Source organism: Ranitomeya variabilis, chromosome 5 (assembly GCF_051348905.1).
Source record: "Ranitomeya variabilis isolate aRanVar5 chromosome 5, aRanVar5.hap1, whole genome shotgun sequence".
Taxonomy (NCBI): Eukaryota; Metazoa; Chordata; class Amphibia; order Anura; family Dendrobatidae; genus Ranitomeya; species Ranitomeya variabilis.
In genome coordinates, this window is record NC_135236.1 from 325,778,901 (window position 1) to 325,793,471 (window position 14,571).

Consider the following 14,571-nt stretch of genomic DNA (forward strand, 5'->3'; position numbering starts at 1 on the left):
GAAGAAAGGTGGGAGGACAGTTCAAGATGGACTTGTTGTTCCAGTAGTTTTGAAGCATAGGGGAGAAGTGATATAGGGCGATAGCTAGATACAGAGGATGGGTCAAGAGAGGGCTTTTTGAGGATAGTTGTGATCGAGGCATGTTTAAAGCTTGAGGGGAAACAACAGTTGCTAGTGATAGGTTGAAGAGATGGGCTAGGGTTGGGCAGCATCATACATGGAACAACCACAAAAAAACATGTTATTCTGTTCTGTAGCCACACGGTGTGTCTAGTTCAACATGAAACATTTGGGTATAGGTCTTATTTAATGGTTAAATGAAATTCTGAATTTTGGTTATGTTGTCATTTTCTGAGACCCATAACTTTCGTATTGTTCTTATTTTTCTGTTGATTAAATTATGTGAGGGTTTTCTTTTTTGTGCACCAAACTGTTGTTTTATTGATATTTTGAAGTACACAGAACTTTTTGATAGTTTTTATTGCTTTTTTTTTGTGGGAAGTGAAGCAACCAGCAAACAGGAATTCTCGCATTTTGATTTTTCTTCTATTTGGTGTTATGAATAACTGTCATTTTAATTTTTATTTCATAAATAAATAGTACATATGAAAATAATAAACTTTGTAATGTATGCTATCAGAGAAATCCACTTCTTTTTCTGCCAGGACTGATGAATAATTTTCAAAATTCTCAATTACCGATTGATACAGAGCTTTACATTACTGATATAGGAGATGGCAGATACTACTGATTTTATGTAATGGGGAGGGGTGAAGAAGAGGGAAAAGCTCTGCCTCAAGATCCCCCATCCTTCTCCTCCTTCTGTCATATGAGTCTACATAGAAGATGACAATTGCTACTAATAAGATTTTATCCCAGTAATTTAAAATCCTGTCTTCACTGAATACAGATTTTACCTGTGAATTGAGACTTTTGAAAATTAATAATCAATCCTGGAGAAGAAAGAAGCAGTTTTCTCTAGTTAGATATACAGTATTACATAGATGTTTATATTCATGTGTACTATTGATTTATTACATAAAAATTAAAACAACGTTTGCTCTTTAAATGTTCAGTTTAAGCACTTTTTTTTATTCAATATATTAAACTTGTCACACAAGGATACCATATATGTTCATGTTGAAACAGGGAACGATAAGCACCGAAATGACTGTGTTATGCAGTTGTGCCATGTAACTGCTACTGAGATTAACAGCCTCATACAAGTGGTTAGAGCTGGGATCACGGCTTATCTGGTTACTGCTATTAGTGGCAGGCATTGTCGGACTGGGGTGATAAGGGCCCACCAATAATATTGACTTTGGGGGGCCCACTTTTCACCTGCATGCAAATATTATACTACCTTTGCTCACAAATTTACCTATATATCTCTATATAATAATAATAAACTGGGTAGTGTGGCTAATGAATGATGAGATAATGCTTTTTTCTGTACAGAGTGAATCAAGTGAATTATGCCAAGTACTGCCCATACAGTGTGGTTGGGGGCCCAGATCTACACAGGGGCCCACCCGGGGATTCCCCTGTTACCCTGTAGGCCAGTCCGAGCCAGGTGGCGGGTGTGTCGGCACATGTGCTGGCGCTTGCCTGGTATGGAGCTGGCTTATTTCCTGAGCCTTCTACATACACCTGCAGCTGGCATAGAAGTACATGTTATGTCAGACAGGAGTTAAGAATCATCCAAGAAATGTTCCTTTAGTACTTTAAGTAGAAGTTATTTAGTAAAATATTCTTTATTTTCAATACATTTATATTAATATATAGTGAGACAACAGATTTAATGTAACTTTATGCAACTTTGATTTTTCTAATGTTTTCGTTGTAACATTTATATTTAATTTTCCAGCGCCGGCGAGTACTGGCTTGAAGATCCTGAAACATATGAGGATAGCTACTACAAACGCAGCTTGGACAATGACAATTATGTGTTCACTGCTCCATTTTTCAACAGTAAGACATAATGCTGTGAAAACAGAATTGTGTTGTTTTGCTACAAAAAATTTACATGGACAAATGAAAGGAAAAACACTCTAAACGCATAGACCCTGATTCATCATTTGTGTTTTTAAGTGACTTTTCATTTTTGTATTGCGGGATTTTTTGTGCTAACTTCTTCAAAATGGCTCTCGAGTTTTGATGAATTTTTGACAAACTCAAAAATGCTCTATTTTCTTATTTTTTTTACCTTTTTGTGCCTTTTTTTACAGGAAAAAGTGCCTTGACATTTAAAATGTCACACATCAGTTTTCAGCTGCACAAAAATAAAACTAAACAGATTTTGTGCAGCAGTAACGTGCTGGAGTACAATGAAGCAAAAAAATTGAGACACTTGGAAACGTTGCAAATGATTAATTAGGCTGAAACATCTGAGTAAGGATAACAATGCCCTGCTGGGAAAAAAAGGACAAAATCAAGTAAAGTTTACCGTATATACTCGAGTATAAGCCGACCCGAGTATAAGCCGACCCCCCTAATTTTGCCACAAAAACTGGGAAAACTTATTGACTCGAGTATAAGCCATGGGTGGAAAATGCAGCAGCTACCGGTGAATTTCAAAATTAAAAATAGATGCTCCATACTGTTCATTATGGCCCCATAGATGCTCCACATAAAGCTGTGCCACATATAATGCTCTGCACTGTTCATTATGGCCCCATAGATGCTCCACATAAAGCTGTGCCATATATAATGCTCTGCACCGTTCAGTATAGCCCCATAGACGCTCCACATAAAGCTGCCCCATATATAATGCTCTGCACAGTTCATAATGGCCCCATAGATGCTCCATAGAAAGCTGTGCCATATACAATGCTCTGCACCTTTGATTATGGCCCCATAGATGCTCCATAGAAAGCTGTGCCATATAAAATGCTCTGCACCTTTGATTATGGCCCCATAGATAGCTGTGCCATATACAATGCTCTGCACCTTTGATTATGGCCCCATAGATAGCTGTGCCATATACAATGCTCTGCACCTTTGATTATGGCCCCATAGATAGCTGTGCCATATACAATGCCCTGCACCTTTGATTATGGCCCCATAGATAGCTGTGCAATATATAATGCCCTGCACCTTTGATTATGGCCCCATAGATAGCTGTGCCATATATAATGCTTTGCACCTTTGATTATGGCCCCATAGATGCTCCACATAAAGCTGTGCCATATATATAATGCTCTGCACCGTTGCCCCATAGATACTCCACATAAATCTGTGCAATATACAATGCTGCTGCTGCTACAATAAAAAAAAAAAAAAACACATACTCACCTCTCTTGCTTGCAGCTCCTCAGCGTCCCATCCCGGCGTCTCTCTGCACTGACTGATCAGGCAGAGGGCGGCGCGCACACTATATGCATCATCGCGCCCTCTGACCTGCACAGTCAGAGCAAGAGGACGCGAAGACAGAGCGGCGCTCCGCGTGTGGAACGCGGACAGGTAACTATGAGATACTTACCTGCTCCCGGCATCCCTGGCTCCTTCTCCCGGACAGCTGGTCTCTGGGTGCCGCAGCCTCTTCCTCTGTCAGCGGTCACCGTTACCGCTGATTAGAGGAATGAATTTGCGGCTCCACCCCTATGGGAGTGGAGTCCATATTCATTTCTCTAATGAGCGGTCCCACGTGACCGCTGAACAGGGGACGAGCTGCGGCACCGAAGACCGTGGGACGGGCAGGGGGAGCGCCAGGAGCGCCCGGACTAGGTGAGTATGCGACACGCTCTCTCCCCCTCACCCGCCGACCGTGACTCGAGTATAAGCCGAGAGGGGCACTTTCAGCCCAAAAATTTGGGCTGAAAATCTCGGCTTATACTCGAGTATATACGGTACTTAAAAATAATGCAAATTATTGCATAAGATGCAAATAAATGTCACTTTTAGAACCATGTTTTTACTCCAGGAAAAAAGGCAAATACTGTGTTGAATGAGGGCCTATGTTTACATCAATTATTAGTTGGCTGACTTTGTGACAGAATTTTGCATCAAATATTGAGAAGTCCATGTTTGGCATTTAACAGCGGACACTAACTGTCCGGTATGAATCTCAAACGTTTTACATTCGGGATCACTCATCTCTGTTAATCTTCAGTTGTGCATACATGTTGGTGAGTTCTGCTCAAGATAAAATATACTATTTTTTCTTGACTTTTACCATTTATGTGCCTTTTTAGAGAAAAAAGTTGTATTATCCTTTAAAATGTTGCATATTAATGTTCAGCTGTGAAAAAAAAAAATTAAACAGATTTTGTTTTCCAGTGTCGTACCAGAGCTGACTTGTGATATATGGAAACCTCAAAAATGGTCTTTTTTGTTGCCTTTTACCATTTTGAGTGTTTTTAGAACAAAAAGTTGCATTATCCTTTGAAATGTTACATCTTTGTCTTCAACTGAGAAAAAATTAAATTAACCCCTTCACCCCGAAGCCTGTTTTCAATTTCCAGACCAGGCCATTTTTTTCAATTCTGACCACTATCAATTTATGAGGTCATAACTCTGATATGCTTACACAGATCCTGGTGATTCTGTTTTCTCCTGACATATTGTACTTTATGATAGTGGTAAAATTTATTCGATATGACTTGTGTTTATTTGTGAATAAAATGGAAATTTGCAAAAATTTTGAAAATTTCGCAATTTTCAAACTTTTAGTTTTTATGCCCTTAAATTAGAGAGTCATATCATACAAAATAGTTAATAAATAACTTACATTACCCACATGTCTGCTTTACATTAGCACAATTTTGGAAACATAATTTTTTTTGTTAGGAAGTTATAAGAGTTAAAATTTGACCAGCGATTTCTCATTTTTACAAAAAAAATTGCAAAACCATTTTTTTAAGGACCACCTCACACTTTGAGGGGCCTATATGGCCTATATGACAGAAAATGCCCAAAAGTGACACCATTCTAAAAACTGCACCCATCAAGGTACTCAAAACCACATTCAAGAAGTTTTTTAACCCTTCAGGTGCTTCACAGGAATTTTTGGAATGTTTAAAAAAATTGAACATTTTACTTTTTTCACAAAACTTTTACTTCAGATCCAATTTGTTTTATTTTACCAAGGGTAACATGAGAAATTGGACCCAAAAAGTTGTACTATTTGCTTTGAGTGTGCCGATACCCCATATGAGGGGGTAAACCACTGTTTGGGCACATGGCAGACTTCGGAAGAGAAGGAGTGCCATTTCACTTTTCAATGCAACATTTACTGGAATTGAGTTCGGACATCATGTCGCATTTGGAGAGCCTCTGATGTGCCTAAACAGTGGAAACCCCCCACAAGTGTCACCATTTTGGAAAGTAGACCCCCTAAGGAACTTACCTAGATATGTGGTGAGTAGTGTTGAGCATTCCGATACTGCAAATATCGGGTATCGGCCGATATTCGCTGTATCGGAATTCCAATACCGAGTTCCGATATTTTTGCGATATTGGATATCGGAATAGGAAGTTCCCATAGTGCAATAATGCAGTATAATGGAGTGTGGGCGGTGCGTTGGTGGAGACTGCATGTCTCTGTGCGGGCGGGGTCTGTGCGGGACCGTGGGGGGGTCTGTGCGTGCCTGCCGGGCTCTGTGCGGCGTGCCGGGGCTCTGTGCTGCCTGCCAGGGCTCTGTGCTGCCTGCCGGGGCTCTGTGTGGGGCTCTGTGCCACGTGCCGGGGCTCTGTGCGGCTGCCGGGGCTCTGAGTGGGGCTCTGTGCAGCGTGCTGGGGGCTCTGTGCGGCACGCCAGGGCTCTCTGCTGCGCGCCAGAGCTCAGTGTGTCATGCCGGGGCTCTGTGCTGGGCTCTGTGTGGCATGTCGGGGCTCTGTGTGGCATGTCGGGGCTCTGTGTGGCGTGCCGGGGCTCTGTGCGGGCTGCCGGGGCTCTGTGCGGGGCTCTGTGCGGCGTGCCGCGGCTCTGTGCGGGCTGCCGGGGCTCTGTGCAGGCTGCCGGGGCTCTGTGCAGGCTGCCGGGGCTCTGTGCGGGGCTCTGTGTGGTGTGCCAGGGCTCTGTGCATGTGTGCAGGCATTGTCCGGTGGGACTACAAGTCCCATCGGACAATGCCTGCTACAGTGACAGTGATTGACACATTAGCCAATGATAGGACAATAGTAGTCCCATCATCCGGCTAATGTGTTGAATGTAAAGAAAATACTACATACATGCTACATACATGCTACATACATGCTACATACATGCTACATACATGCTACATACATGCTACATACATGCTACATACATACTACATGCCACATACATGCTACATACATGCTTCATACATACTACATGCTACATACATACTACCTACATACTGCATGCTACATACATACTGCATACATACTACATGCCACATACATGCTACATACATACTACATGCCACATACATGCTACATACATGCTACATACATACTACATACATACATACATACATACTACATACATACTACATACATACTACATACATAAATACAACATACATACTACATACATACATACATACATACATACATACTACATATAATACATTCATACATTACATACAATACATACATACAGACATACAGTACATATAACATAGAGTACATACTCACCATTACTTGTCACTTTGTTCCCCGAAGCCAGTGTCATCTGTAAAAAAGATTAAAATAACAAACAACAAATATACTCCCTGCCCGCAGAAATCCATGAGTGCCCCACGACGATCTCCCATGGAGAACGGCAGCATCAGCTGATGCTTCTGGAACACAATGATGGGAGGAAGGTATCCTTCCGCACAGTATTCCTCCGCCGCTGTAAAAAAAAAATAGTCCCTAGTCTCACTTTATGCCATTGCTGTGTGAGAAATTTTCTCACGCAGCAATTGACATAAAGTAAGAATCAGAGGTTACTATAGTTCAGTGATGCACTGCAGGAGCCATTTTCTCCTGTCAGTGAGTCACTGAAGGTCCTATAGAGCAGTGACATCACCAGATGTCACTGTTCTATAGGGGAGATCGTTGTGGGACACTCGTTATTAATTGGACTACGGTGAACAGGTAGTATACGGTTTATTATTTTACGTTTTTTCCTGGCGCTAAAGTATGGTAAGTATGGTGAAATGAAGAATATTAAAATACTTATTTCCTAATGTGTGTGTGTTTTATTAACCCTTTATTAGTATTGGATTAATAATGGATAGGTGTCTTACTGATGCCTCTCCGTTATTAACCCGGCTTAATGTCACCTTACGATAGCAAGGTGACATTAACCCCTTATTACCCCATATCCCACCACTACATGGGAGTGGGAAGAGAGGGGCTAAGGGCCGGAATTGGCGCATCTCACAGATGCGCCATTTTTGGGGCGGCTGCGGACTGGTATTTGTAGCTGGGGGGGTGACAATATCCATGGCCCCTCTCTAGGCTATGAATATCAGCCCGCAGCTGTCTGCGTAGCCTTTCTGGCTATAAAATATAGGGGGACCCCACGTCATTTTTTGGGGGGTCCCCTTATTTTAATAGCCAGTAAAGGCTACACAGACAGCTGCGGGCTGATATTCATAGCCCAGGCTACAAATATTGGCCCCAGGCCATCGGCTTTCCCCCTCTGGTGCAGAAAATTGCACGGGAGCCCACGCCGTTTTTTTCCTTTTTTTTTTTTTTTTAAATTCAACGCTCATTAAGGCCTCTTTCATACTTGCGTCGGTATGGGTCCGTCGCTATGTGTCGGGCCGACGTACTGACGCACATTGTGAAATTTGTGCACGACGTGGGCAGCGGATGCAGTTTTTCAACGCATCCGCTGCCCATTCTGAAGTCCGGGGAGGAGGGGGCGGAGTTTCGTCCACGCATGCGCGGTAGAAAATGGCAGACGCAATGAACAAAAAAACGTTCACTTGAACGTTTTTTCGTGCCGACGGTCTGCCAAAACACGACGGATCCATTGCACAACGGACGCGACGTGTGGCCATCTGTCGCGATCCGTCGCTAATACAAGTCTATGGGTAAAAAACGCATCCTGCGAGCACATTTGCAGGATCCATTTTTTTCCGCAGGTGCGGGATCCGGCGGAAAAAAACGGATCCTGCACATGTGCTCGCAAGATGCATTTTTTTACCCATAGATTTGTACAAGCGATGGATCGCGACGTGTGGCCATCGTGCAACGAATCTGTCGTGTTTTGGCAGACCGTTGGCATGAAAAAACATTCAAGTGAACTTTTTTTTGTCCGTCGCATCCGCCATTTTCTACTACGCATGCGCGGATGAAACTCCGCCCCCTCCTCCCCGGACTTCAGAATGGGCAGCGTTTGCGTTGAGTAACTGCATCCGCTGCCCACGTCGTGCACAAATTTCACAACGTGCGTCGGTACGACATAGCGACGGACCCGTACCGATGCATGTATGAAAGAGGCCTTAATGAGCGCTGAATTTTAAAAAAAACGGTGTGGGCTCCCGCGCAATTTTCTGCGCCAGAGGGGGAAAGCTGATGGCGGGGGCCAATATTTGTAGCCTGGGCTATGAATATCAGCCCGCAGCTGTCTGCGTAGCCTTTTCTGGTTACGCAGACAGCTGCGGGATGATATTCATAGCCTATAGAGGGGCCATGGATATTGGCCCCCCGGCTACAAATACCAGTCCGCAGCCGCCCCAGAAATGGCGCATCTGTAAGATGCGCCAATTCCGACACTTAGCCCCTCTCTTCCCTCTCCCATGTACTGGTGGGATATGGGGTAATAAGGGGTTAATGTCACCTTGCTATCGTAAGGTGACATTAAGCCGGGTTAATAATGGAGAGGCGTCAATAAGACACCTATCCATTATTAATCCAATACTAGTAAAGGGTTAATAAAACACACTCACATTAGGAAAAAAGTATTTTAATATTCTTCATTTCACAATACTTACCATACTTCAGCGCCTGCAAAAAACGTAAAATAATAAACTGTATACTACCTGTCCGCCGTAGTCCAATTAATAACGAGTGTCCCACAACGCTCTCCCCTATAGAACAGTGAGATCAGGTGATGTCACTGTTCTATAGGACCTTCAGTGGCACACTGACAGACAATGGCTCCTGCAGTGCATCACTGAACTATAGTAACCTCTGAGTCTCACTTTATGTCAATTGCTGTGTGGGAAAATATCTCACACAGCAATGGCATAAAGTGAGACTAGGGACTATTTTTTTTTTTGACAGCAGCGGAGGAATACAGTGCAGAAGGATACCTTCCTCCCGTCATTGTGTTCCTGAAGCCCCTAGAGAGTGGTCGCATCAGCTGATGCTGCCGTTCTCCATGGGAGATCGTCGTGGGACACTTGTGGATTTCTGCGGACAGGGAGTATATTAGTTGTTTGTTATTTTAATCTTTTTTACAGATGACACTGGCTTCGGGGATCAAAATGACAAGTGATGGTGAGTATGTAATCTATGTTTAATGTACTGTATGTATTGTATGTAATGTATGAATGTATTGTATGTAGTATGTATATACGTAATATGTATGTAGTATGTATGTATGTAGTAGGTATGTAGTATATATATGGTATGTATGTATGTAGCATGTATGTAGCATGTAGTATGTATGTAGCATGTATGTAGCATGTGTGTAGCATGTATGTAGCAAGTAGTATGTATGTAGCATGTAGCATGTATGTAGCATGTATGTAGCATGTAGTATGTATGTAGTATGTATGCAGTATGTATGTAGCATGTATGTAGCATGTAGTATGTATGTAGTATGTATGTAGCATGTATGTAGCATGTATTATGTATGTAGTATGTATGAAGCATGTATGTATGTAGTATGTATGTATGTAGTATTTTTTTTTTTACATTTAACACATTAGCCGGATGATGGGACTACTATTGTCCCATCATTGGCTAATGTGTCAATCACTGTCACTGTAGCAGGCATCATCCGATGGGACTTGTAGTCCCATCAGACGATGCCTGCACACATGCACAGAGCCCCGGCAGCCCGCACAGAGCCCCGGCAGCCCGCACAGAGCCCCAGCAGGCCACACAGAGCCCCGGCAGGCTGCACAGAGCCCCGAGACACCCGTACAGATCCCCGGCAGGCACGCACGCACACGTACAGTGTCCGCCCACGCACCGCCCACAAAAATTAGTTTTAGCCCCCAATTTTTATTTTCACAAGGGTAACAGTAGAAATTGGACTGCAAAAGTTGTTGTCCAATTAGTCCTGAGTACGCTGATTCTCCATATTTGGGGGTAAACCACTGTATGGGCGCACGGCAGAGCTCGGAAGTGAAGGAGCACCGTTTTATTTTTTTAACGCAGAGTTGGCTGGAATTGAGCTTGGATGCCTTGTCTTGTTTGGAGAGCCCCTGATGTGCCTAAACAGTGGAAACCCCCCATTTCTAACTCCAACCCTAATTTCAGCACATCCCTAATCCCAACCATAACCCTAACCACACCCCTAACCTGAACACACCCCTAACCTGAACACACCCCTAACCCTAATCCCAACCATAACCCTGACAACACCCCTAACCCCAACACACCCCTAACCCTAATCCCAACCCTAACCATAACGCTAACCACACCCCAAACTCTGACACACCCCTAACCTTAATCCCAACCCTAATCCCAACCCTAATCCCAATCCTAACCCCAAACGTAAACATAATCCAACGCTTTTTATTGCAAATAATAGTCTTTGCATCACCACATTTTGAGAGCTATTATTTCTCCATATTTTAGCCCACAGAGTCAAGTGAGGTCTTGTTTTTTGCGGGACGAGTTGATGTTTTTATTGGTACCATTTTTGGACATGTCATTTTTTGATTGCTTTTTATTCTGATTTTTGGGAGGCAGAATGAACAAAAACCAGCAATTCTTGAATTTCTTTTAGGGTGGGCGTTTATACCATTCTGCGTGTGGTAAAATTGATAAGGCAGTTTTATTCTTCGGGTCAGTACGATTACAGAGATACCTCATTTATATCATTTTTTTATGTTTTGGCGCTTTTACACAATAAAAGCTTTTATATAAAAATTAATTGTTTTTGCATCGCTTTATTCTGAGAGCTATAACTTTTTTATTTTTCTGCTGATGGAGCTATATGGCAGCTTTTTTTTGTGGGACAAGATGACGTTTTCAGCTTTACCATGTTTATTTACTTTTTGTTCGGCAGTATGATGATGAAGCATTGTTTTTTTGCCTCGTTTTTTTTTTTTTTTTTTTTTTTTTTTAACGGTGATCACTGAAGGGGTTAAGCAGTGCAATAGTTTCATAGAGCGGGTTGTTATGGACGTGGCAATACCAAATGTGTACTTTTATTGTTTTTTTTTTATTTACATAATGTTAGCGCTAGCGGAACGCACAAAATAATTAGAGAGATAGTGTAAGGTGTGTTTGCAGCCCGGGGTCCACCGTGCAGAGATGGAACCTGCTGCTAAGTAATGACGGACTATATGGTGGTACAATGTGGATACACACATGGGTTAACTTCACCCTGTGTGAAGGAAGCGAACCCTGTTGCGTCACAGGGCCACGGTACCGCACCAAGAGCGCAAGCAAGGAGTCTCAGATCTCAATCCCAAGACACAGGATTTGAGTTCATATAGACCTCTTGTGCTCGACATCGCAACTGGGGTGTCAGAGTGAAATAAATAATATTAATAAAGATGCACGAGAGTGTGTGCGGTGTCGCACTGGCGGACGCCACCAACCACCCAGGCCTGGGTCAGGAAAGCGCTGTGAAAGCGCATGGCACCGCACTGGCGGTCACAGCAATAGACGCTGTTTTGTGTGTTACGTGCTGATGGCTAAGTCGGGCGCTAGATAGCAATCATCCACCTTACGCGAGCAATCATACACAAGAGAGGGGATAATTAATGAATGACTTTCACACATCAACACAAACTTTTCCAAGTTTTCACTAGCGCATGGCCGTGTGGTCATGCGAACCTTTTATAGCTGCATCATGTACAGGACTTTCCCAGAAGGACCAATGGGAGGCTGCCACAGAAGTTGAGCACCTTCAGGACCTTCTTGGAGGACCAATGGGATCTGTTGCAGTATCTGAGCATGTGACCCTCTATCTCCAATGGGAGATCTTGCCCTGGGCATGCTCAGAAGGGGAAAAGCAGGACTTAGTCCCAAAAGCATCTGCTCACCGCTGCCCAGCACTGGCTTCAATGGCAGAAGCTGGAAAAGCAGCAGTAACCCTATGTACAGAGTGAGACTGAGAAAGACGCTGGGACCGACGTCTCCACTGAGTAGACTCCACTGCGGCTGGAGAAGAATGGGAGACCGTAGCGAAGATGGTTCGAGACTCCCCCTGTGCAGAGGTGGGAACTCAACACCTAACACATAAATAAATGGATTTATCGGAAAAAAAATTTTTCTTTATTTGGGGATTTTTAATTTTTTTTATTTTTTATACATTCTATTTTTTTTTTTACTTTATAACATTGTCCCAGGTTGGGACAGTACTATATAAAGTCAGATCGCTGATCTGACTCATTGCATAGCACTATGTCAGATCAGCGATCTGACAGGCAGTGCAGGAGGCTTGTTGGCGCCTGCTCTCTGCAACCTCAGTGAAGAATCCGGAAGGACCCCATGGAGACCACCGGAACAACGCGATAGCATTGCGTTGTTCCTGTGGGAGAGCGCAGGGACCCCCCTCCCTGCGCGATTGTTCTCTGTGTCAGTCACTACTGACAGCGGCATCTGAGGGGTTAAATGCCCATGATCGGCGCTAGCGCCGATCGTGGGCATTGCTGCGGGGTGTCTGCTGTCACAAACAGCTGACACACGCACGCGATTGCCGCAGTGCTCACCGTGAGATTGCGCGATTGTGCCGCCGTACTAGTACTGCTGTTTGCGGTAGTTCCCGCAGAGCTGTACTAGTACGGGGCATGTCAGGAAGGGGTTAAAGAGATTTTTTACTATGCTGTGGTACTGGAGGACACTCACATAAACATTGTGTGACGTTTGGAAAAATCACAAATGATGAATTAAGCTAATTTATCTTGATAAGGTAAATTATGTTCATTGTAAAAAAAAAAAACTGGTGAAACCAAGTAGAGTTAACTTAAAAGGCACAAATTTAATTTTGAAAGCACAAATATAAAAATCTTTATTAGAAGCATATTTACTCCTGAAATGGAGCACCAAGACAATGATGAATTGGGGTCTATCCTAGTCACGTGTCTAGGCCATACTGTCCAACAATATAGGTTAAACACTGCACTCAACAAAACTCCATCATGGATTGGACACTTCCATAGATTGCAAGGTTGGAGGAATGCCTTGAATAGTCCAGATGCAAATGTAACAGCACAATAATTCAAATAGATAATATAAAACCAGTTAAATACCATATCTGTAGTCCGGATATTGTCATGTTAAGGTCACTTGTGCACATTGAGTATTTGGTGAGCTTTTAACCTCAATATTTGTCAGCCAAAACCAGGAATGGGTGATAAATGCAGAAGTGGTGACGTGTTTTTATTATACTTTTCCTCCTATTGTTTCACTCATGATTTTGGCTTATAAATACAAATACTGAGGTAAAAAAACTCACCAAATACTCAATATGTGCACGTGGCCTAAGGCTATGTTCTCACGATGATCTTGGTGAGTTCTTGATGTTGCAGATTTTCTCCACTATTTCTTCCCTAAGTAAGATAGGCTACTTGAATTTTTTTTAGAATGTTCAGAGTCAAAATCTCACCAAAACTCATTGTGGGAACGTCGCCTAATGCTTCTCCAAAGACACACCGATAGCTTCATTGGTATCCCATGAAATTGAATCTAGTTTTTATGCTTTTGAAATGGGGAATTTAGAACTTAAGTTTGTATAGACATGTAGAAACGACATATTGGTTAGAAAGAAGAAAGGAGGTGCAGCACAATGAAAACCATTACTGGCCCTCTCTAGTAACTTTCATTTTTGCAGCTCCAACTTGTTCCCTCTAAAAAATCCCAGCTTTTATCAACTGGTAAATAATTGTCTAACAGGAACCTTCTGCATTTCTGCACACGGCACTATGTGCACCCTCTGGGGTACAAATAATCTGGGTAGACATTACTTAAAGTACATCTGACAGCCGATACATGCTGCCAAGTCCACAGGAGGTATGTATGAGACACCGGCTGTATGATCTCAGCTAGGCATGTTTGACTCTGAAACACTGCAGCGTTTTAGAGAAAAACCTACTTTGAAGGCCGCCAGGGAGACTAGTCGGACAGGTGGGTCCGAGGCAGCTTCTCCCTGCCCGCTGCCATTCATTGAAAGGTTTCTGCCTACATGCACATAGCAGCTTTTAAAGTATGTTTTTTTCTGAAACACAACAGTGTTTCAGAGTCAAATATACCTGGCTGAGATCAAATGGCCAGTGTCCTATACAAACTGCCCGTGGATAGGGCAGCATGTATCAGCTGTCAGGTTCACTTTAACAAAAACACTAATGGTACTTCTTTAGCACAGCAGCATTGTATGAATGATACACTGCTAAAATAGCTTGAGAGGCTCACTCAACAAGCTCCAGACCGCTGCAGCCAATCAGAGGTTCCATATAATTAAAGAAGGTGACATAATCACTTCAA

At 43.0% G+C, this 14,571-nt stretch overlaps 1 protein-coding gene across 5 annotated transcripts in view; it reads left to right on the plus strand.

The window, feature by feature from the left end:
* Positions 1-14,571, plus strand: part of CACNA2D1 (calcium voltage-gated channel auxiliary subunit alpha2delta 1) — a 1,329,605-nt gene that overhangs the window by 1,213,576 nt on the left and 101,458 nt on the right. For all 5 annotated transcript variants that reach the window (XM_077264669.1, XM_077264672.1, XM_077264671.1 and 2 more), the window contains one exon: positions 1,868-1,971. In XM_077264669.1, the coding sequence (XP_077120784.1) occupies positions 1,868-1,971 (104 nt within the window). The remainder of the gene's footprint in view (positions 1-1,867; positions 1,972-14,571) is intronic.